The 25,665-nt window shown below is 52.4% G+C and overlaps 1 protein-coding gene across 1 annotated transcript in view; it reads right to left on the minus strand.

Moving 5' to 3' along the window:
* Positions 1-25,665, minus strand: part of LOC140453888 (DENN domain-containing protein 4B-like) — a 66,684-nt gene that overhangs the window by 39,969 nt on the left and 1,050 nt on the right. The window contains 9 exon segments of the mRNA XM_072548747.1: positions 6,334-6,509; positions 8,576-8,720; positions 8,874-8,932; positions 10,489-10,555; positions 10,668-10,909; positions 11,851-12,020; positions 15,771-15,840; positions 21,189-21,444; positions 22,553-22,862. Of these exon segments, the coding sequence (XP_072404848.1) occupies positions 6,334-6,509; positions 8,576-8,720; positions 8,874-8,932; positions 10,489-10,555; positions 10,668-10,909; positions 11,851-12,020; positions 15,771-15,840; positions 21,189-21,444; positions 22,553-22,862 (1,495 nt within the window).

The following is a 25,665-nucleotide window of genomic DNA, read 5'->3' on the forward strand; positions in this document are numbered from 1 at the left end:
AATCGACACTGATCACTGCACCCCTTCAATAATCGACACTGATCACTGCACCCCTTCAATAATCGACACTGATCATTGCCTTCCCTCAATAATCGACACTGATCACTGCTCCCCCTCAATAATCGACACTGATCACTGCTCCCCCTCAATAATCGACACTGATCACTGCTCCCCTTCAATAATCGACACTGATCACTGCTCCCCTTCAATAATCGACACTGATCATTGCCTTCCCTCAATAATCGACACTGATCACTGCCCCCCCTCAATAATCGACACTGATCACTGCACCCCCTTCAATAATCGACACTGATCACTGCACCCCCTCAATAATCGACACTGATCACTGCACCCCTTCAATAATCGACACTGATCACTGCACCCCTTCAATAATCGACACTGATCATTGCCTTCCCTCAATAATCGACACTGATCACTGCCCCCCCTCAATAATCGACACTGATCACTGCACCCCCTTCAATAATCGACACTGATCACTGCACCCCCTCAATAATCGACACTGATCACTGCACCCCTTCAATAATCGACAATGATCATTGCCTTCCCTCAATAATCGACACTGATCACTGCCCCCCCCTCAATAATCGACACTGATCACTGCACCCCCCTCAATAATCGACACTGATCACTGCACCCCCTCAATAATCGACACTGATCACTGCACCCCCTCAATAATCGACACTGATCACTGCTCCCCTTCAATAATCTACACTGATCACTGCTCCCCCTCAATAATCGACACTGATCACTGCTCCCCCTCAATAATCGACACTGATCACTGCTCCCCCTCAATAACCGACACTGATCACTGCTCCTCCTCAATAATCAACACTGATCACTGCCCCCCTCAATAATCGACACTGATCACTGCGCCCCCTCAATAATCGACACTGATCACTGCTCCCCCTCAATAATCGACACTGATCACTGCTCGCCCTCAATAACCGACACTGATCACTGCACCCCCTCAATAATCGACACTGATCACTGCTCCCCCTCAATAATCGACACTGATCACTGCACCCCCCTCAATAATCGACACTGATCACTGCACCCCCTCAATAATCGACACTGATCACTGCACCCCCTCAATAATCGACACTGATCACTGCTCCCCTTCAATAATCTACACTGATCACTGCTCCCCCTCAATAATCGACACTGATCACTGCTCCCCCTCAATAATCGACACTGATCACTGCTCCCCCTCAATAACCGACACTGATCACTGCTCCTCCTCAATAATCGACACTGATCACTGCCCCCCTCAATAATCGACACTGATCACTGCGCCCCCTCAATAATCGACACTGATCACTGCTCCCCCTCAATAATCGACACTGATCACTGCTCGCCCTCAATAACCGACACTGATCACTGCACCCCCTCAATAATCGACACTGATCACTGCTCCCCCTCAATAATCGACACTGATCACTGCTCGCCCTCAATAACCGACACTGATCACTGCACCCCCTCAATAATCGACACTGATCACTGCTCCCCCTCAATAATCGACACTGATCACTGCACCCCTTCAATAATCGACACTGATCACTGCCCCCCCTCAATAATCGACACTGATCACTGCTCCCCCTCAATAATCGACACTGATCACTGCTCCCCCTCAATAATCGACACTGATCATTGCACCCCTTCAATAATCGACACTGATCATTGCACCCCTTCAATAATCGACACTGATCACTGCTCCCCCTCAATAATCGACACTGATCACTGCTCCCCCTCAATAATCGACACTGATCACTGCCCCCCCTCAATAATCGACACTGATCACTGCTCCCCCTCAATAATCGACACTGATCACTGCTCCCCTTCAATAATCGACACTGATCACTGCTCCCCCTCAATAATCGACACTGATCACTGCTCCCCTTCAATAATCGACACTGATCACTGCACCCCTTCAATAATCGACACTGATCGTTGCCTTCCCTCAATAATCGACACTGATCACTGCCCCCCCTCAATAATCGACACTGATCACTGCACCCCCTTCAATAATCGACACTGATCACTGCACCCCCTCAATAATCGACACTGATCACTGCACCCCTTCAATAATCGACACTGATCACTGCACCCCTTCAATAATCGACACTGATCATTGCCTTCCCTCAATAATCGACACTGATCACTGCCCCCCCTCAATAATCGACACTGATCACTGCACCCCCTTCAATAATCGACACTGATCACTGCTCCCCCTCAATAATCGACACTGATCACGGCTCCCCCTCAATAATCGACACTGATCACTGCCCCCCCTCAATAATCGACACTGATCACTGCTCCCCCTCAATAATCGACACTGATCACTGCTCCCCCTCAATAATCGACACTGATCACTGCTCCCCTTCAATAATCGACACTGATCACTGCACCCCCTCAATAATCGACACTGATCACTGCTCCCCTCAATAATCGACACTGATCACTGCTCCCCTCAATAATCGACACTGATCACTGCTCCCCCTCAATAATCGACACTGATCACTACTCCCCCTCAATAATCGACACTGATCACTGCACCCCCTTCAATAATCGACACTGATCACTGCACCCCTTCAATAATCGACACTGATCGTTGCCTTCCCTCAATAATCGACACTGATCACTGCCCCCCCTCAATAATCGACACTGATCACTGCTCCCCCTCAATAATCGACACTGATCACTGCTCCCCTTCAATAATCGACACTGATCACTGCACCCCCTCAATAATCGACACTGATCACTGCTCCCCTCAATAATCGACACTGATCACTGCACCCCCTCAATAATCGACACTGATCACTGCTCCCCTCAATAATCGACACTGATCACTGCCCCCCCCTCAATAATCGACACTGATCACTGCACCCCCTCAATAATCGACACTGATCACTGCTCCCCTTCAATAATCGACACTGATCACTGCTCCCCCTCAATAATCGACACTGATCACTGCTCCCCTTCAATAATCGACACTGATCACTGCTCCCCTTCAATAATCGACACTGATCATTGCCTTCCCTCAATAATCGACACTGATCACTGCCCCCCCTCAATAATCGACACTGATCACTGCACCCCCTTCAATAATCGACACTGATCACTGCTCCCCCTCAATAATCGACACTGATCACTGCTCCCCTTCAATAATCGACACTGATCACTGCTCCCCTTCAATAATCGACACTGATCATTGCCTTCCCTCAATAATCGACACTGATCACTGCCCCCCCTCAATAATCGACACTGATCACTGCTCCCCTTCAATAACCGACACTGATCACTGCTCCCCCTCAATAATCGACACTGATCACTGCTCCCCCTCAATAATCGACACTGATCACTGCTCCCCCTCAATAATCGACACTGATCACTGCTCCCCGTCAATAATCGACACTGATCACTGCTCCCCTTCAATAATCGACACTGATCATTGCCTTCCCTCAATAATCGACACTGATCACTGCCCCCCCTCAATAATCGACACTGATCACTGCACCCCCTTCAATAATCGACACTGATCACTGCTCCCCCTCAATAATCGACACTGATCACTGCTCCCCCTCAATAATCGACACTGATCACTGCACCCCCTCAATAATCGACACTGATCACTGCCCCCCTTCAATAATCGACACTGATCATTGCCTTCCCTCAATAATCGACACTGATCACTGCCCCCCCTCAATAATCGACACTGATCACTGCACCCCCTTCAATAATCGACACTGATCACTGCACCCCCTTCAATAATCGACACTGATCACTGCCCCCCTCAATAATCGACACTGATCACTGCTCCCCCTCAATAATCGACACTGATCACTGCTCCCCCTCAATAATCGACACTGATCACTGCCCCCCTCAATAATCGACACTGACCACTGCACCCCCTCAATAATCGACACTGATCACTGCACCCCCTCAATAATCGACACTGATCACTGCTCCCCCTCAATAATCGACACTGATCACTGCACCCCCTTCAATAATCGACACTGATCACTGCACCCCCTCAATAATCGACACTGATCACTGCTCCCCCTCAATAATCGACACTGATCACTGCTCCCCTTCAATAACCGACACTGATCACTGCACCCCCTCAATAACCGACACTGATCACTGCTCCCCCTCAATAATCGACACTGATCACTGCTCCCCCTCAATAATCGACACTGATCACTGCTCCCCCTCAATAATCGACACTGATCACTGCTCCCCCTCAATAATCGACACTGATCACTGCTCCCCCTCAATAATCGACACTGATCACTGCTCCCCCTCAATAATCGACACTGATCACTGCTCCCCCTCAATAATCGACACTGATCACTGCTCCCCCTCAATAATCGACACTGATCACTGCACCCCCTCAATAATCGACACTGATCACTGCTCCCCTTCAATAATCGACACTGATCACTGCACCCCCTCAATAATCGACACTGATCACTGCTCCCCCTCAATAATCGACACTGATCACTGCACCCCCTCAATAATCGACACTGATCACTGCTCCCCCTCAATAATCGACACTGATCACTGCACCCCCTCAATAATCGACACTGATCACTGCACACCCTCAATAATCGACACTGATCACTGCTCCCCCTCAATAATCGACACTGATCACTGCACCCCCTCAATAATCGACACTGATCACTGCACCCCCTCAATAATCGACACTGATCACTGCTCCCACTCAATAATCGACACTGATCACTGCACCCCCTCAATAATCGACACTGATCACTGCTCCCACTCAATAATCGACACTGATCACTACTCCCCCTCAATAATCGACACTGATCACTGCCCCCCCTCAATAATCGACACTGATCACTGCACCCCCTTCAATAATCGACACTGATCACTGCCCCCCCTCAATAATCGACACTGATCACTGCACCCCCTCAGTAATCGACACTGATCACTGCTCCCCCTCAATAATCGACACTGATCACTGCTCCCCCTCAATAATCGACACTGATCACTGCACCCCCTCAATAATCGACACTGATCACTGCACCCCGTTAAAAAATAATCGACACTGATCACTGCACCCCCTCAATAATCGACACTGATCACTGCACCCCCTCAATAATCGACACTGATCACTGCACCCCCTCAGTAATCGACACTGATCACTGCCCCCCCCTCAATAATCGACACTGATCACTGCCCCCCCCTCAATAATCGACACTGATCACTGCGCCCCCTCAATAATCGACACTGATCACTGCGCCCCCTCAATAATCGACACTGATCACTGCTCCCACTCAATAATCGACACTGATCACTGCTCCCCTTCAATAATCGACACTGATCACTGCACCCCCTCAGTAATCGACACTGATCACTGCCCCCCCCTCAATAATCGACACTGATCACTGCCCCCCCCTCAATAATCGACACTGATCACTGCACCCCCTTCAATAATCGACACTGATCACTGCTCCCCCTCAATAATCGACACTGATCACTGCTCCCCCTCAATAATCGACACTGATCACTGCACCCCCTCAATAATCGACACTGATCACTGCTCCCCCTCAATAATCGACACTGATCACTGCTCCCCCTCAATAATCGACACTGATCACTGCTCCCCCTCAATAATCGACACTGATCACTGCTCCCCTTCAATAATCGACACTGATCACTGCACCCCCTCAATAATCGACACTGATCACTGCTCCCCTTCAATAATCGACACTGATCACTGCACCCCTTCAATAATCGACACTGATCACTGCTCCCCCTCAATAATCGACACTGATCACTGCCCCCCCCTCAATAATCGACACTGATCACTGCTCCCCGTCAATAATCGACACTGATCATTGCACCCCCTTCAATAATCGACACTGATCACTGCACCCCCTTCAATAATCGACACTGATCACTGCACCCCCTTCAATAATCGACACTGATCACTACACCCCTTCAATAATCGACACTGATCACTGCACCCCTTCAACAATCGACACTGATCACTGCCCCCCCTCAATAATCGACACTGATCATTGCCCTCCCTCAATAATCGACACTGATCTCTGTTAGACACTGGGATGCGTTAGTTTTCGAGTTCCCTAGTGCAGGTCACAACACACCTAGCAGCCCTGGCACCCACCCCACCCTACTCAAACTAGCACCAATGTTGCTACATGAGTTGTCTTGGTCTGGGGGCGGTAACTGTGTAGCTACCTTTCTGGGCTGGAGTTTGAGAGAGAGAGAGAGAGAGAGAGAGAGAGAGAGAAAAAGATTGTGTGGGTAGGCACCGTGTGGACTCACTGCGTGATGGTGTTGGTGTCCAGATCGACACAGAGCACATCATGCGGTAGGTCATAGAGCTCGAAGTAGCTGGAGTGCACCCCCACGATGAAGGGGACGGGCGCACTCAACACATCTGCCAGGTTGAGCGGGCACAGTGGAATGTACGGGCACTGCCAACGGAACGGAAAGATCATCTGGAGATCGTAAACGGGTATGAGGGGTGAAGAGAGTGAGAGAGAGAGAGAGATGGAGAGAACACATTAATGACCATGAAGGTGGAGGACAGCAGATGAAGCGAGCGCATGTTTCCGGGAAGGTGACAGAACATCCAGCCCTTCTACGGTAGGAGGTGGAATATAAAAGGGAGGATGTTTGCACTGGTGAGACAAAGGCCCCTAACCCCATGTACAGCTCTGGAAGAGTCAAAGGGAATACAGCAGAGATTCACCAGGGCATTTTCTGAGTTCCAGGGATTAATTCACCAGAGTTCATGTAAATTAAGGAATGTGAATGGGTGAAGTCTGGTTTGATTGAGATGTTTTTGACCTTCTAGGAGTCGATAAAATCATGAAGGGTATAGATATGGTGAACGGTAGGTGCCTTTCCCCTCGTATGAGGGGGTTTCAAGATGCATTGGACTCATTTTTAAGGTGAGCAGAGAAAGATTTGATAAAGGCAAATATTTTCCACAAAGGGTGATTGGAGTGTGGAATGAACCTCCCTGAGGAAGTGGTGGATATGGGGACAATGACAATGATTCAAAGACATTTGGATGGATACACGAATAGGAAAGGTTTGCAGGGATATGGGCCAGGAGCAGGCAGGTGGGACTAGGTTAGTTTGGGATTATGTTCAGCACGGACTCGTTGGACTGAAGGGTCTGTCTCTGTGCTGTATCACTCTATGACCATGGTTGGGAATGATTAGTCAATAAAGAGAAGCCTCTAATGTTGGCAGTAACATTTAGGTCAAGGGGTCATCAGGAGCAGCTCCTTCAGGGAGAGGAACATTTCACCAGGAAGGGCAGGTGGCTGCTCAGGGACATCTGGAATTATGGTCTCAGAGAGTTGTACAGCACGGAAACAGACCCTTTGATCCAACTGGCCCATGCCAACCAAAGATACCCTAAAGTAATCTCGTCCCATTTACCAGCATTTGGCCCATATCCCTTGAAACCCTTCCAATTCATATACCCATCCAGATGCCTTTTAAATGTTGCAATTGTACCAGCCTCCACCACTTCCTCTGGCAGCTCATTCCACGTCAACGGATTTCAGACACACACCAGCTGTAATCTCACTGAGAGACACAATCGACTCAAAGGACTAACCTGCTCTTATGTTGCTGGGAACGCTACTCCTTGGTGTTGGAAAGGGAGGTCATGCTGCAATTTGACAGGGCCTTCCTGAGACCACAGCTGGAGCAGTGTGCGTGGTTACAGTTTCCTTATCTGAGGGAGGACGGTCTGACGATGGAAGGAGTGGAGCAAAGGTTTACCAGACTGCTACCTGGGATGGCAGGGCTGATGTACACAGAGGCTGGATAGGTTAGGATTATAATGACCTTGCTGTGTGCCTGGTTCTGTCTAAACACCCTACAATCTGTCTGTCCCTGTTTGTCTTTTTACTGTACTTAGGGTCATGTGACTACAATACATCAAATCAAACATATTCACTGCAGTTTAAAAGAATGAAGTAGGGATCTCTGAGAAACTGATAAAATTCTACCGGGATGAGACAGGTTCGATGCAGGAAGGATGTTCCCGATGACCAGGGTGTCCAGAACCAGGGTTGATGGCTTAAGGAAAAGGGGTTGACCTCTCGCGTAGGACTGACACGAGGAGAGCTTTCTTCAGCCAGAGAGTGGGGAAGCCTGTGGAAGGCACTAGCACAGAGAGTGGATGAGGCTCGAATGGTGCATTTTCAAGGAGGCTGGAGAGATCAAGGCATATGGGTGGGGGGAGGGATTAAGGTACTGAACTCGATAATCAGCCATGATCATGCTGCAAGGGCCAAATGGTCTACTCCTGCTGCTGCTATCTTTTATGTATTGGTGTTAAAGTTCCTCTGTACCCTCTGGGTTCCCTATCTCAGCGGGAAGCTAATCAAGGTGATAGGGAGAATGGCTGCAGCCAGTTACTAGGAGACTGCAGGCTGCCCGAGCTGAACACCGTCCCTTCGTTCAGAGACAACCATTCCTGTGATACTGTGCCAGTCAATCAGACATCAACCGCAGGGCAGTGACAGAGTGAGACACTCACCGAGACCAGGGCCTCACACACACTGGTCAGCACAGCAGGTCGGAGCGAGTGAATCAGCAGTTTGTGCTCAGTAAGGACGGTGAGCAGCAGTGTGACAGTGTTCTCAGCACCCAGGTTCTGCAGCAGAGTAAAATAACTGGCACCACTGAAACACAGTGAAGAACAGGGCACCATTTAACAAGGAGGCAGAATACTGGCCAGGTGACAAACAGCACCAGGGGAAAAGTAAGGAACACAAAGACTTAGGTAATACAGTTACAGCAGGCATTGCGAATGAGTTCTCTGCAGCATCACCTACCTCAGTAAGAGTGGCGAGGTCACAGGCTGACAAATCAGCAAGTTATCATATGGAGAAAGCTGAAACACACACGCACACACGGCATTCAGTGAGAATCCCCAAAATCCACCAACATGACAGCATTAACCCCAAGGTGAACTCTGACCCCACTGACCTGTCAGCATTAACCCCAGGGTGAACTCTGACCCCACTGACCTGTCAGCATTAACCCCAGGGTGAACTCTGACCCCACTGACCTGTCAGCATTAACCCCAGGGTGAACTCTGACCCCAATGACCTGATATCATTAACCTCAGGGTGAATTCTGACCCCACTGACCTGTCAGGATTTACCCCAGAATGAATTCTGACCCCACTGACCTGTCAGCATTAACCCCAGGGTAAACTCTGACCCCCATTGACCTGTCAGCATTAACCCCAGGGTGAATGTTTGGGTCCACTGCTGTTGTCATTTTTATAAATGACCTGGATGAGGGCGTATAAGGGTGGGTCAGTAAATTTGCAAATGACATTAAGGTCGGTGGAGCTGTGGATAGTGATGAAGGAGCTGTAGGTTACAGAGGGGCATAGATAAGCTGGAGAGCTGGGCTGAGAGGTGGCAAATGGAGTTTAATGCAGAAAAGTGTGAGGTGATTCACTTTGAAAGGAGCAATAGGAATGCAAAGTACTGGGCTAATGGTAAGATTCTTGTTAGTGTAGATGAGCAGAGAGATCTCGGTGTCCATGTACATAAATCCCTGAATGTTGCCAGCCAGGTTGATAGGGTTGTTAAGGCAGCATACGGTGTGTTAGTTTTTATTAGTAGAGGGATTGAGTTTCGGAGCCATGAGGTCATGCTGCAGCTGTACAAAACTCTGGTCGGGCCACACCTGGAATATTGTGTACAGTTCTGGTCACCGCATTTTAGGAAGGATGTGGAAGCTTTGGAAAGGGTGCAGAGGAGATTTACTAAGATGTTGCCTGATATGGAGGGAAGGTCTTATAATGAAAGGCTGAGGGACTTGAGGCTGTTTTCGTTAGAGAGAAGGTTGAGAGGTGACTTAATTGAGACAAATAAGATAATCAGAGGGTTAGATAGGGTGGACAGGGAGAGTCTTTTCCCTCGGATGGTGAAGGCGAGCACACGGGGACATGGCTTTAAATTGAGGGGTGATAGATATAGGACAGATATCAGAGGTAGTTTCTTTACTCAGAGAGTTGTAGGGGTGTGGAACACACTGCCTGCAACAGGAGTAGAGTCGCCAACTTTACTGGCATTTGCATGGACATAGGATGGGCACATGGACGAGAATGGAATAGTGTAGGTTAGATGGGCTTCAGATTGGATCCACAGGGCAGCGCAACATTGAGGGCCGAAGGGCCTGTACTGCGCTGTAATGTTCTATGAACTCTGACCCCATTGACCTGTCAGCATTAACCCCAGGGTGAGCTCTGATCCCACTTACCTGTCAGCATTAATCGTAGTGCGACCTCTGACCCCACTGACCTGTCAGTGTTAACCCCAGGGTGAATTCTGATGCCAGTGACCTCCGACCCCACTGACCTGTCAGCATGAACCCCAGGGTGATCACTGACCCATCAGTACTAACCCCAACGTGAACTCTGACCCCACTGACCTGGACAAGGATTCGAGGTCTCTGAGGTGACGGAAAAGGAACATTGTGCAAGAAATTCGAAATGTGCCTATGAAAGGAAAATCAGGAACCTGTCAATCTTTAAAAGCTGCCGACAGATTGAAGATCAAACAATCAAACAGAGCAGCCCCCCCGCAGGATTGGAGCGAGCCAACACTTACTTCTCAATGGGCAACACGTGGGGTCCGGATATTGAGTAGCGATACACAAAGGTTAGAAACTTCTGGAAGACATCAAAGAAGGGCCAATGAGAGAGGACACAGATGCTCTTCTTGGTCTGGATGGATTTGGTGTGAATTGGTCTGCGATCGATCAGACTCAGTAATCCGAGACTCAGGCACTGCCTCTCCGTCAGCTTCTCCCGGCTATAAGCTTCAAAAAACTGGATCGCAGCTCCATAAACCTGCCAGCGGGACAGACCACACCTCGGACTCATTACACCACACCCCACACACCCCGGGCTCATTACACCACACCCCGGTCTCATTACACCACACCCCACACACCCCGGTCTCATTACACCACACCCCACACACCCCGGTCTCATTACACCACACCCCACACACCCCGGTCTCATTACACCACACCCCGGTCTCATTACACCACACCCCGGTCTCATTACACCACACCCCGGTCTCATTACACCACACCCCGGTCTCATTACACCACACCCCGGTCTCATTACACCACACCCCACACACCCCGGTCTCATTACACCACACCCCACACACCCCGGTCTCATTACACCACACCCCACACACCCCGGTCTCATTACACCACACCCCACACACCCCGGTCTCATTACACCACACCCCACACACCCCGGTCTCATTACACCACACCCCACACACCCCGGTCTCATTACACCACACCCCACACACCCCGGTCTCATTACACCACACCCCACACACCCCGGTCTCATTACACCACACCCCACACACCCCGGTCTCATTACACCACACCCCACACACCCCGGTCTCATTACACCACACCCCACACACCCCGGTCTCATTACACCACACCCCACACACCCCGGTCTCATTACACCACACCCCACACACCCCGGTCTCATTACACCACACCCCACACACCCCGGTCTCATTACACCACACCCCACACACCCCGGTCTCATTACACCACACCACGGGCTCACCCTTTCCTAAGCCCACCTCCCTCTCCCTGTTCCCCCTTACCCCCTCCCTATTCCACCCTCCCGAGCCCACCTCCCTCTCCCTGTTCCCCTTCGCCCCCTCCCTATTCCACCCTCCCCGTTCCCCCTCGTCCTCTCCCCAGCCCACCTCCCCCGCCCTGTTCCCCCTCACCCTCTCCCCTTTAGCCTTTTACCTTCTCTCCTGTGCCAGCGGTCAGGACAAAGGTTGAAAAGACAGGCAGTTGGTACTTGGGCTGTGCTGGCCAACTTTCAATGGTAGCACCCATTGGCAGACAGAAGACTGGCACAGTGTCAGGCAGGGGAAAGGACTCAGCATCAGTGCTCGGATAGCGGCTGATCAAACCTGGAAAACGCACACACCACACCACAGTGGAGTAAATAACACACGCAGCTTCAATACAATTACATGGCAACGGGCTCCAACACTCAACACACCAGGGCACAGCAGCCCTTGATAGTGCGTGACTGACTGACCGACTAACTCCTCGATAGTGCGGCCCTGTCTCTGTGTCACTGACTGACCCCTCGATAGTGCGGCCCTGTCTCTGTGTGACTGACCGACTGACCCCTCGATAGTGCGGCCCTGTCTCTGTGGGACTGACTGACTGACCCCTCGATAGTGCGGCCCTGTCTCTGTGGGACTGACCGACTGACCCCTCGATAGTGTGGCCCTGTCTCTGTGTGACTGACCGACTGACCCCTCGATAGTGTGGCCCTGTCTCTGTGTCACTGACCGACTGACCCCTCGATAGTGCGGCCCTGTCTCTGTGGGACTGACTGACTGACGCCTCGATAGTGCAGCCCTGTCACTGTGTGACTGACTGACTGACCCCTCGATAGTGTGGCCCTGTCTCTGTGTGACTGACTGACCCCTCGATAGTGCGGCCATGTCTCTGTGGGACTGATTGACTGACTGACCCCTCGATAGTGCGGCCCTGTCACTGTGTGACTGACTGACTGACTGACTGACCCCTCAATAGTGAGGCCCTGTCTCTGTGTGACTTACTGACCCCTCCAGAGTGCGGCCCTGTCTCTGTGGGACTGACTGACTGACCCCTCGATAGTGCGGCCCTGTCTCTGTGTGACTGATTGACTGACCCCTCGATAGTGCTGCCCTGTCTCTGTGGGACTGACTGACCCCTCGATAGTGCGGCCCTGTCTCTGTGGGACTGACTGACTGACCCCTCGATAGTGCGGCCCTGTCACTGTGGGACTGACTGAGTGACCCCTCGATAGTGTGGCCCTGTCTCTGTGTGACTGATTGACTGACCGCTCGATAGTGTGGCCCTGTCTCTGTGTGACTGACTGACTGACCCCTCGATAGTGTGGCCCTGTCTCTGTGTGACTGATTGACTGACCCCTCGATAGTGTGGCCCTGTCTCTGTGTGACTGATAGACTGACCCCTCGATAGTGCGGCCCTGTCTCTGAGTGACTGATAGACTGACCCCTCGATAGTGCGGCCCTGTCTCTGTGTGACTGACTCCTCAATAGTGTGGCCCTGTCTCTGTGTGACTGACTGACTGACCCCCTCGATAGTGCGGCCCTGTCACTGTGTGACTGACTGACTGACCCCTCGATAGTGTGGCCCTGTCACTGTGTGACTGACTGACTGACCCCTCGATAGTGCGGCCCTGTCTCTGTGTGACTGACTGACTGACCCCTCGATAGTGTGGCCCTGTCTCTGTGTGACTGACTGACTGACCCCTCGATAGTGCAGCCCTGTCTCTGTGTGACTGACTGACTGACCCCTCGATAGTGTGGCCCTGTCTCTGTGTGACTGACTGACTGACCCCTCGATAGTGCGGCCCTGTCTCTGTGTGACTGACTGACTGACCCCTCGATAGTGTGGCCCTGTCTCTGTGTGACTGATAGACTGACCCCTCGATAGTGTGGCCCTGTCACTGTGTGACTGACTGACTGACCCCTCGATAGTGCGGCCCTGTCACTGTGTGACTGACTGACTGACCCCTCGATAGTGCGGCCCTGTCACTGTGTGACTGACTGACTGACCCCTCGATAGTGCGGCCCCTGTCTCTGTGTGACTGACTGACTGACCCCTCGATAGTGCGGCCCTGTCTCTGTGTGACTGACTGACTGACCCCTTGACAGTGCGGCCCTGTCTCTGTATGACTGACTGACCCCTTGACAGTGCGGCCCCTGTCTCGGTGTGACTGACCCCTCGATAGTGCGGCCCCGTGTCTGTGTGAGTGACTGACCCCTCGATAGTGCGGCCCTGTCCCTGTGTGACTGACTGACTGACCCCTCGATAGTGCGGCCCTGTCACTGTGTGACTGACTGACTGACCCCTCGATAGTGCGGCCCTGTCTCTGTGTGACTGACTGACTGACCCCTCGATAGTGCGGCCCCTGTCTCTGTGTGACTGACTGACTGACCCCTCGATAGTGCGGCCCTGTCTCTGTGTGACTGACTGACTGACCCCTTGACAGTGCGGCCCTGTCTCTGTATGACTGACTGACCCCTTGACAGTGCGGCCCCTGTCTCGGTGTGACTGACCCCTCGATAGTGCGGCCCCGTGTCTGTGTGAGTGACTGACCCCTCGATAGTGCGGCCCTGTCCCTGTGTGACTGACTGACTGACCCCTCGATAGTGCGGCCCTGTCACTGTGTGACTGACTGACTGACCCCTCGATAGTGCGGCCCTGTCTCTGAGTGACTGACTGACTGACCCCTCGATAGTGCGGCCCTGTCTCTGTGTGACTGACTGACCCCTCGATAGTGCGGCCCTGTCTCTGTGTGACTGACTGAGTGACCCCTCGATAGTGAGGCCCTGTCTCTGTGTGACTGACTGACTGACCGACCCCTCGATAGTGCGGCCCTGTCTCTGTGGGACTGACTGACTGACCTCTCGATAGTGCGGCCCTGTCTCTGTGTGACTGACTGACTGACCCCTCGATAGTGCAGCCCTGTCTCTGTGGGACTGACTGACTGACCCCTCGATAGTGCGTCCCTGTCTCTGTATGGCTGACTGACTGACCCCTCGATAGTGCGGCCCTGTCTCTGTGTGGCTGACTGACTGACCCCTCGATAGTGTGGCCCTGTCTCTGTGTGACTGACTGACTGACCCCTCGATAGTGCGGCCCTGTCCCTGTGTGACTGACTGACTGACCCCTCGATAGTGTGGCCCTGTCTCTGCGTGACTGATTGACCCCTCGATAGTGTGGCCCTGTCTCTGTGTGACTGATTGACTGACCCCTCGATAGTGTGGCCCTGTCTCTGTGGGACTGATTGACCCCTCGATAGTGTGGCCCTGTCTCTGTGTGACTGACTGACTGATCCCTCGATAGTGCGGCCCTGTCTCTGTGTGACTGACTGACTGACCCCTCGATAGTGAGGGCCTGTCTCTGTGTGACTGACTGACTGACCCCTCGATAGTGCGGCCCTGTCTCTGTGTGGCTGACTGACTGACCCCTCGATAGTGCGGCCCTGTCACTGTGTGACTGACTGACTGACCCCTCGATAGTGCGGCCCTGTCTCTGTGTGACTGACTGACCCCTCGATAGTGCGGCCCTGTCTCTGTGTGACTGACTGACTGACCTCTCGATAGTGCGGCCCTGTCTCTGTGGGACTGACTGACTGACCCCTCGATAGTGCGGCCCTGTCTCTGTGTGACTGACTGACCCCTCGATAGTGCGGCCCTGTCCCTGTGTGACTAACTGACTGACCCCCTCGATAGTGCGGCCCTGTCTCTGTGTGGCTGACTGACTGACCCCTCGATAGTGCGGCCCTGTCCCTGTGTGACTGACTGACTGACCCCTCGATAGTGCGGCCCTGTCCCTGTGTGACTGACTGACTGACTGACACCTCGATAGCACGGCCCTGTCTCTGTGTGACTGACTGACCCCTCGATAGTGCGGCCCTGTCCCTGTGTGACTGACTGACTGACCCCTCGATAGTGCGGCCCTGTCACTGTGTGACTGACTGACTGACCCCTCGATAGTGCGGCCCTGTCTCTGTGTGACTGACTGACCCCTCGATAGTGCGGCCCTGTCTCTGTGTGACCGACTCCTATATTCAGTGTTAAACCAGTTGTTCCCAGGGTTCTGGGTTAGATGTCTTCTGGGTTCATGCTCACCTGCTTCGTATGCCAGAGCTGTCCCCTTCGCCATTGATTTCTTGTAACACAGATAGATTCCTGGACCCCACTGCAGAGGAAAGTCACTGTTAGCCTTTCATTACTGACCAGCTGGACTCTCCCTCCCTGAGGATTGGTACCTGCCTCACCCACCCACCCAGATCCCACCTGCTGCAGACACCCCACACTCTCCTCTGTCTCCTTCCCCCTCCAGAAACATACCCTCGTGCACCCCCTCCAGACAACCCCCCCCATCTCCCTGCCTCTCTGCCCACCCCTCCTCGCCCCCATCTCCTTCCCCCTCCAGAAACATACCCTCGCGCACCCCCTCCAGACACCCACTCCTCACACCCCCCGCCCCCCAAACCCGTCTCCCACCCTGTCCAGACATCCCCCCCTTTGTCTCCATCTCCCTGACCCTGCAGACACCACCCCTCAGTAATAGAGTCATCCAACTTGGAAACAGACCCTTCAGCCCGACTCGTCCAGGCCAACCCAGGTTTCCCAGCATTTGGCCCAGAGCTCTCGGAACATTTCCTAATCATATAGCTGCCTTTTAAACGTTGTAATTGTACCAGCATGCACCACCTCCTCTGGCAGGATTTTCCATACATGCATCACCCTCTGTGTGAAAAGGTTGTCTGTCAGATCCCTTTTAACCCTTTCCTGTCTAACCTTAAACGTATGCCCTTTGGTCTTGGACCCCGCTCCCCTGGGGTAAAGACCTTGGCTATTCACTCTATTCATGCCCTTCGTAATTTTATAAACCTCTTCAGCCTCCTACGCTTCACAGAAAAAAGCCCCAGCCTATTCAGCCTCTCCCTATAACTCAAACTGTCAGTCATAGCAACACCGTTGTAAATCCTTTTTGCACCCATTCCAATTTAATGACATCCCTCTGATAAAAGGGGGACCAGGGCTGTATGGAGTACTCCAAACATTTACTCACCAATGTCGTGTACAGCTGTAATATGACATTGCAACTCCTGAACTCAGTGCTCTAACCAACAAAGGCATGTGTGGCAAATGCCTTTTTCACCACTCTCTCTCTCTCTCTCTCTCTCTCTCTCTGAGATCACTTTCAAGTACCTGCACCCAAAGGTCTGTTCGACAACACTCCCCAGGGACCTACCATTAACTGTGTAAGTCCTTCCTGGTTTCTCTCCCCAAAATGCAACACCTCACATTTATCTAAATTAAACTCCATCTGCCATTCCTCTGCCCCCTGGCCCAGTTGATCAAGATCCTGATGTAATCTTAGCTGGTCCCCTTCACTGTCCACTGTGGACCAATTTTGGTGTCACCACAAACTTACGAACCATGCCTCTGATATTCTCATCCACATTATTTATATAAATGACAGGAAACAGAGGACCCAGCACCGATTTTTATGGCACATTGCTGGTCACAGGGCTCCATCTGAACAACAACCCTCTCGCAGCACCCTTTATCTCCTGCTGTCACACTCGTTATGTATCCAGTTAGCTCACTCTCCCTGGATCCCATGTGATCTTACTTTGCTAACCAGTCTACCATGAAAACCTGGTTGAAAGCCTTGCTAAAGGTCTATTTCTCTCTCTCTCTCTCTCTCTCTCTCTCTCTCTCTCTCCCCCCCACCCCGACCCCTTCTCTGCCAATTCCTCCACTGAGTCGTGTTTTTCCTGAATCCACCCCACCTCTCTTTCCACTCAAAACAAGCCTCTCCTCCTCCTGATCAAGTCTCTCCTCCTACAAAGCTGAGTTGCCCCAGTACTGTAAGGTGTCTCTCAGACTGCTCTGTCCCTGTCCAGCTGGTACTACCCTCACAGGAACTGGAGCACTGACCTTAAGTCCTGGATGGGAGACGTAGCAACTGTCCCTACACCAGGTGCAGCACAGTCAGGCTTCTAGTGTGAGAGATGGAGCAGGATTTGTAAGGAGAATCCAGGAGGGGTTTTCCAGAGCAGTGTGTAAATAGTCCAACTTGGGAAGGGGCCATACTGGACTGGTGTTGGGCAACAAGGCCAGCCAGGTGGGTGAAGTTTCAGTAGGGCATTACTTTGGGAATTGTGATCGTAATTCCGTAAGCTTTAGAATACTCATGGACAAAGGCAAGTGTGGTCCTGGTGGAAGACCAACTATACCAAAATTGGGCAGGAGCTGGGGAATATAGATTGGGAGCAGCTGTTTGAAAGGAAATCCACATTTGACATTTGAGAGGCCTTTAAAAGAGGTTGATCAGAGTTCAGGGGGTTTTGTTCCTGTGAAAATGGGGGATAGAAATGGCAAGATTAGGGAACCATGGATGACCAGTGAAATTCGAGTGACCAGCTAAGACGAAAAAAGGATGCATACATAAGGTCTTGGCGACTGAAAACAGACCAAGCTTTGGAAGAATATCGGGAAGGTAGGACCAATCTGAAACGAAGAATTAAGAGGACTGAAAGGAGTCATGACATATCTTTAGCAAACAGGTTAAGGAAAATTCCAAAGCCTTTTTTTCATATATAAGGAGCAAAAGGGTAACTGGAGAAAGGGTTGGCCCCACTCAGGGACAAAGGAGGAAACGTTAGGCGTGGAGTCAGAGGTAATGTGTAAAATTCTTAATGAGTACTTTGCATCAGTATTCACTGAGGAGAGGGACATGACGGATGTTGAGGTTAAGGATAGATGTTTGAGACTTCTAGGTCAAGTTGGCATAAGGAGGGAGGTGGTGTTGGGTATTCTAAAAGGCATTAAGGTGGACAATCCTCCAGGTTAGTGAGAGAAGCAACGGAGGAAATAGCTGGGGCTTGAACAGTTATTTTCCAGCATCCTTGAACACGGGTAAGGTCCTGGAGGACTGGAGAATTGCTAATGTCCCTTTGTTTAAAAAGGGTAGAGAGATACTCCAGGTAATGATAGATCGGTGAGCCTGACATCAGCGGTAGGGAAGCTGCTGGAGAAGATACTGAGGGATAGGATCTATTCCCACTTGGAAGGAAATGGGTTTATCAGTTATGGGCAGCAAGGTTTAGTGCAGGGAAGGTCAAGTCTTACAAACCTAATAGAATTCTTTGAGCAGGTGACAAAGTTGATTTTTCCTTGCAGCCTTCCTTAAATAATGGCACAACAACGTCTACCCTCCAGAGGGTAGACGCCTTTTACATGGACATTAGTAAGGCGTTTCATCAGGTTTCCCCGTGGTCGGCTGATGGAGAAGGGAAGGTCACATGGGGTCCAGGGTCTTCATGCTAGATGGATAGAGAACTGGCTGGGCAACAGGAGACAAAGAGTAGTAGTGGAAGGGAGCTTCTCAAAATGGAGGCCTGCGACCATTGGCATCCCACAGGGATCCACACAGGGACCACTGTTGTTTGTGATATATATAAATGATCAGGAGGAAGGTATCGGTTACCAGATCAGCAGGTTTGCAGATGACACCAGGATTGGTGGAGTAGTGACAAACCCCTCGATAGTGCGGCCCTGTCTCTGTGTGACTGACTGACTGACCCCTCGATAGTGTGGCCCTGTCTCTGTGTGACTGACTGACTGACCCCTCGATAGTGCAGCCCTGTCTCTGTGTGACTGACTGACTGACCCCTCGATAGTGCGGCCCTGTCTCTGTGTGACTGACAGACCCCTCGATAGTGCGGCCCTGTCTCTGTGTGACTGACTGACTGACCCCTCGATAGTGTGGCCCTGTCTCTGTGTGACTGACTGACTGACCCCTCGATAGTGCGGCCCCTGTCTCTGTGTGACTGACTGACTGACCCCTCGATAGTGCGGCCCTGTCTCTGTGTGACTGACTGACTGACCCCTCGATAGTGCGGCCCTGTCTCTGTGTGACTGACTGACCCCTCGATAGTGCGGCCCTGTCTCTGTGTGACTGACTGACTGACCCCTCGATAGTGCGGCCCTGTCTCTGTGTGACTGACTGACTGACCCCTCGATAGTGTGGCCCTGTCTCTGTGTGACTGACTGACTGACCCCTCGATAGTGCGGCCCTGTCACTGTGTGACTGACTGACTGACCCCTCGATAGTGGGGCCCTGTCTCTGTGTGACTGACTGACTGACCCCTCGATAGTGCGGCACTGTCTCTGTGTGACTGACAGACCTCTTGATTGTGCAGCATTGTCTCTGTGTGACTGAGTGACTGACCCCTCGATAGTGCGGCCCCGTGTCTGTGTGACTGACTGACTGACCCCTCGATAGTGCAGCCCTGTCTCTGTGTGAGTGACTGACTGACCCCTCGATACTGCAGCCCAGTCTCTGTGTCACTGACTGACCCCTCGACAGTGCGGCCCTGTCTCTGTGGGACTGACTGACTGACCCCTCGATAGTGTGGCCCTGTCTCTGTGTGACTGACTGACCCCTCGATAGTGCGGCCCTGTCTCTGTGTGACTGACTGACTGACCCCTCGATAGTGCGGCCCCTGTCTCTGTGTCACTGACTGACCCCTCGATAGTCACACAGACACGGGGCCGCACTATCGAGGGGTCAGTCAGTGACACAGAGACAGGGGCCGCACTATCGAGGGGTCAGTCAGTCAGTCACACAGAGACAGGGCCGCACTATCGAGGGGTCAGTCAGTCAGTCAGTCACACAGACACGGGGCCGCACTGACTGACTGACCCCTCGATAGTGCAGCCCTGTCTCTGTGTGACTGACTGACTGACCCCTCGATAGTGTGGCCCTGTCTCTGTGTGACTGACTGACCCCTCGATAGTGCGGCCCTGTCTCTGTGTGACTGACTGACTGACCCCTCGATAGTGCTGCCCTGTCTCTGTGTGACTGACTGACCCCTCGATGTGCGGCCCTGTCTCTGTGTGAGTGACTGACTGACCCCTCGATAGTGCGGCCCTGTCTCTGTGTGACTAACTGACTGACCCCTCGATAGTGCAGCCCCGTGTCTGTGTGACTGACTGACCCCTCGATAGTGCGGCCCTGTCTCTGTGTGACTGACTGACTGACCCCTCGATAGTGCAGCCCTGTCTCTGTGTGACTGACTGACTAACCCCTCGATAGTGCGGCCCTGTCTCTGTGTGACTGACTGACCCCTCGATAGTGCGGCCCTGTCTCTGTGTGACTGACTGACTGACCCCTCGATAGTGCGGCCCTGTCTCTGTGTGACTGACTGACTGACCCCTTGACAGTGCGGCCCCTGTCTCTGTGTGACTGAGTGACTGACCCCTTGATAGTGCGGCCCCGTGTCTGTGTGAGTGACTGACCCCTCGATAGTGCGGCCCTCTCTCTGTGTGACTGACTGACTGTCCCCTCGATAGTGCGACCCTCTCTCTGTGTGACTGACTGACTGACCCCTCGATACTGCGGCCCTGTCTCTGTGTGACTGACTGACTGACTAACTGACCCCTCGACAGTGCAGCCAAGTCACTCTCTCTCAGTCAGTCAGTCAGTCAAACTGAGCCCTTTGCCATCTCCCCCGTGCCAATGCTCACCACTCCAGCGTTGAGGTTCTTGTCCACCTTGCAGAAGGTGTGTGGGGGGACTTCGCCTTTGCTAGGCATGATGATACAGATGTCAGTCACCGCCAACGTGCTGTGTGCCTGGCACTCTGTGGCTCTGCGGTACGTGATGAAGGTACGCTGCTGAAGGCTCGTACCCCCTCCGCTGATATGGGCTGCCCGACTGTATGGAGTGGTCTCGATGACTCTGCATCCTGGCTTCAGTCTCTCTTTGCCCTCACACAGGACCCTGTGATGGTTATACCAGGCCCATGTCAAACTGAACTACTCTATGACACAACACAAACACACACCCACACCCCACCCTGAGACATCCTGGGCAGCACCTGGGATTGGCCCTTCCCCACTTCCGCCTACTCTCGGAGACCCTCCCCCCTATTTCTCCGACCATCCTACATCTCAGTCCCGCGTGGATCACGGTAGAGCAGCATGTGAGAACCGCAGAGACCACCCTCCCCTCCAGACCACAGCGCCAGGCCGGCTCAGTCACAGGAAGGTACCCATGGTCATTCATTCCCCATGGGGAGGCGGGGGAGCTATCAGCTGCTCTGCTGCTGAGCTCATCGCCCGGCCAAAGGGAAGTGAGAGTCGTAAAACACTCTCAGATGGAAATGCTGACATAACCGAAAGGAGCTTTTAAAAATAACCCATCGCCATGGAAACTCAGACAGAGTGGGGTGTAGGGAGGGCCAGCAGTACACACAAGTCTGCGTGGGTTTCCTCCGGGTGCTCCGGTTTCCTCCCACAGTCCAAAGATGTGCAGGTCAGGTGAATTGGCCATGCTAAATTGCCCGTAGTGTTAGGTAAGGGGTAGATGTAGATGTAGGGGTATGGGTGGGTTACGCTTCGGCGGGGCGGTGTGGACTTGTTGGGCCGAAGGGCCTGTTTCCACACTGTAAGTAATCTAATCTAATCTAATCTAATACCCTGTACAGCTCCTGAACTGACCTCACAGTCAGCCTCAAGGGGAGGGGGCCATTCAGCCCCTCGAGTCTGTTACACAGGGAGAGCCTGTGGCCATTCAGCCCCTCGAGTCTGTTACACAGGGAGAGCCGGAGTCCATTCAGCCCCTCGATCCTATTACACAGAGGGCCATTCAGCCTCTCTCCAGCCTGTTACACCGGATCAGCAGGAGGCCATTCAGCCTCTCTCCAGCCTGTTACACCGGATCAGCAGGAGGCCATTCAGCCTCTCTCCAGCCTGTTACACCGGATCAGCAGGAGACCATTCAGCCTCTCTCCAGCCTGTTACACCGGATCAGCAGGAGGCCATTCAGCCTCTCTCCAGCTTGTTCCAGCTGCTGACCCCATCGCTGGGATTATTGGGTGATGACTTACCCCAGATCGATGAGCGGTAATTTCTCTCTACTGCGCCTGTAACACAGGAACATGTGCGAGGTGCTGAGGAGGCCACAGTTGAGATCAGCAGACTGTCCGGATGGAGTGGTCTCGATGCAGGTGAATCCCTCAGGTACCTCCTCACCCTGTGAGCGGATGATGATAGCCACATCAGCGATGGGCTCGACGGGCCGTGCCAGTTTCGAGGTGCCCTCTTCCAGGGGTTTGGAGGTGTCAGTCAGACCGGCCACCACAAAATAATCCACAAGCTGGGGGGCATTCTCCTCAGTCATGGCTACACCTGAACCATCTGTGCAAGGCAGGAGGTGGGGTGGGGGAATGAACATCGACATCCATGAGTTCCCCACCCCATAACCACAATGACCTCCCCAACACATACCCTCCATCGCAGTCTACCAACTCCCAGAAGGACAGTGACCAAGGCTGGTCAATTCACCAACCCAATCAGAGGGCCCATTCAAACCAGGAGAAGCAGGGGCTTATGTACAAACCTGCTGACTATGGGGTCGCACTGCGCACAAAATGGTAACCAAGCTGAACAACACAACTCACATTCAGGAGTACTGTACTCTCTCCAAGACAGGACACAGGACACCGAATACCGAATCAGCCAGAGCTGCTCTGGAATAACTCTCAATAACTAATACCACTCCTGTGTTAGTCTCACTGGACAGTCAATCCCAACTCCGGAATGATGCCCACTCCTGTGTTAGTCTCACTAGGCAAACAGTCAATCCCAACTCCGGAATGATGCCCAGTGCTGTGAGAGCCTCACCAGAGAAACAGTCAATGCCAACTCCGGAATAACATCCAGCCCTGTGGTATTCTCCCGAGACACACAGTCATTGCCACTTCTGAAATGATAGCCAGTCCTCACTTCCCCTGAGGCTAGCTCAGGACCTGGCTGCCTGAAGGGAAGGGAAAGTGCTTGACGATGAGCTGGGGCAGACAGGAAAAGCTGAAGTACCTTTTACAGCACCATCGAAAGGGGATCTTTATCACCAACATAAAAATCCCCTGCAGCTATTGACAGGGAAACATGACAATGGGTGAGGCTCAGGGAGAGAAACGACTTGTTCCTCATCTCGAACAAGGACAGTGTGACAGACACAAAGTCGCCAGGCAATGTCTCAAATCCGGCCCCTCACAAAACGATACCAAACAGCACACAATGTAAACCACAGCTGAGATGGCAAGGAACCTGCACTCAAACACGCACACTAAATGAAACATTGACAGACCTGTCCCCACCAGTACTGTACCCCAGTGTTATACAGTGACAGACCTGTCCCCACCAGTACTGCACCACAGTGTTATACAGGGACAGACCTATCCCCACCAGTACTGTACCCCAGTGTTATACAGGGACAGACCTGTCCCCACCCAGTACTGTACCCCAGTGTTATACAGTGACAGACCTGTCCCCACCCAGTACTGTACCCCAGTGTTATACAGTGACAGACCTGTCCCCACCAGTACTGTACCCCAGTGTTACACAGTGACAGACCTGTCCCCACCCAGTACTGTACCCCAGTGTTATACAGTGACAGACCTGTCCCCACCAGTACTGTACCCCAGTGTTACACAGTGACAGACCTGTCCCCACCAGTACTGTACCCCAGTGTTATACAGTGACAGACCTGTCCCCACCAGTACTGTACCCCAGTGTTACATAGTGACAGACCTGTCCCCACCAGTACTGTACCCCAGTGTTATACAGGGACAGACCTGTCCCCACCAGTACTGTACCCCAGTGTTATACAGTGACAGACCTGTCCCCACCAGTACTGTACCCCAGTGTTATACAGTGACAGACCTGTCCCCACCCAGTACTGTACCCCAGTGTTACACAGTGACAGACCTGTCCCCACCAGTACTGTACCCCAGTGTTATACAGTGACAGACCTGTCCCCACCAGTACTGTACCCCAGTGTTACATAGTGACAGACCTGTCCCCACCAGTACTGTACCCCAGTGTTATACAGGGACAGACCTGTCCCCACCAGTACTGTACCCCAGTGTTATACAGTGACAGACCTGTCCCCACCAGTACTGTACCCCAGTGTTATACAGTGACAGACCTGTCCCCACCAGTACTGCACCACAGTGTTATACAGGGACAGACCTATCCCCACCAGTACTGTACCCTAGTGTTATACAGTGACAGACCTGTCCCCACCAGTACTGTACCCCAGTGTTATACAGTGACAGACCAGTCCCCACCAGTACTGTACCCCAGTGTTATACAGTGACAGACCTGTCCCCACCAGTACTGTACCCCAGTGTTATACAGTGACTGACCTGTCCCCACCAGTACTGTACCCCAGTGTTATACAGTGACTGACCTGTTCCCACCAGTACTGTACCCCAGTGTGATACAGGGACAGACCTGTCCCCACCCTGTACTGTACCCCAGTGTTATACAGTGACAGACCTGTCCCCACCAGTACTGTACCCCAGTGTTATACAGTGACAGACCTGTCCCCACCAGTACTGTACCCCAGTGTGATACAGGGACAGACCTGTCCCCACCCTGTATTGTACCCCAGTGTTATACAGTGACAGACCTGTCCCCACCAGTACAGTACCCCAGTGTTATACAGTGACAGACCTGTCCCCACCAGTACTGTACCCCAGTGTTATACAGTGACAGACCTGTCCCCACCAGTACTGTACCCCAGTGTGATACAGGGACAGACCTGTCCCCACCAGTACTGTACCCCAGTGTTATACAGTGACTGACCTGTCCCCACCAGTACTGTACCCCAGTGTTATACAGTGACTGACCTGTCCCCACCAGTACTGTACCCCAGTGTGATACAGGGACAGACCTGTCCCCACCAGTACTGTACCCCAGTGTTATACAGTGACAGACCTGTCCCCACCAGTACTGTATCCCAATGTTATACAGGGGTCAGACCTGTCCCCACCAGTACTGTACCCCAGTGTTATACAGTGACAGTCCTGACCCCAGCAGTACTGTACCCCAGGTTTATACCCCAGTAGTACCTATCTGCATAGAGAGTCAGTTCTAATGAATTATTTGGCCCTCTCCGTACGGCAGCTGGCAATTCTGCTGTGTATTCCCAGCA

Source organism: Chiloscyllium punctatum, chromosome 28, assembly GCF_047496795.1.
Source record: "Chiloscyllium punctatum isolate Juve2018m chromosome 28, sChiPun1.3, whole genome shotgun sequence".
Lineage (NCBI taxonomy): Eukaryota > Metazoa > Chordata > Chondrichthyes > Orectolobiformes > Hemiscylliidae > Chiloscyllium > Chiloscyllium punctatum.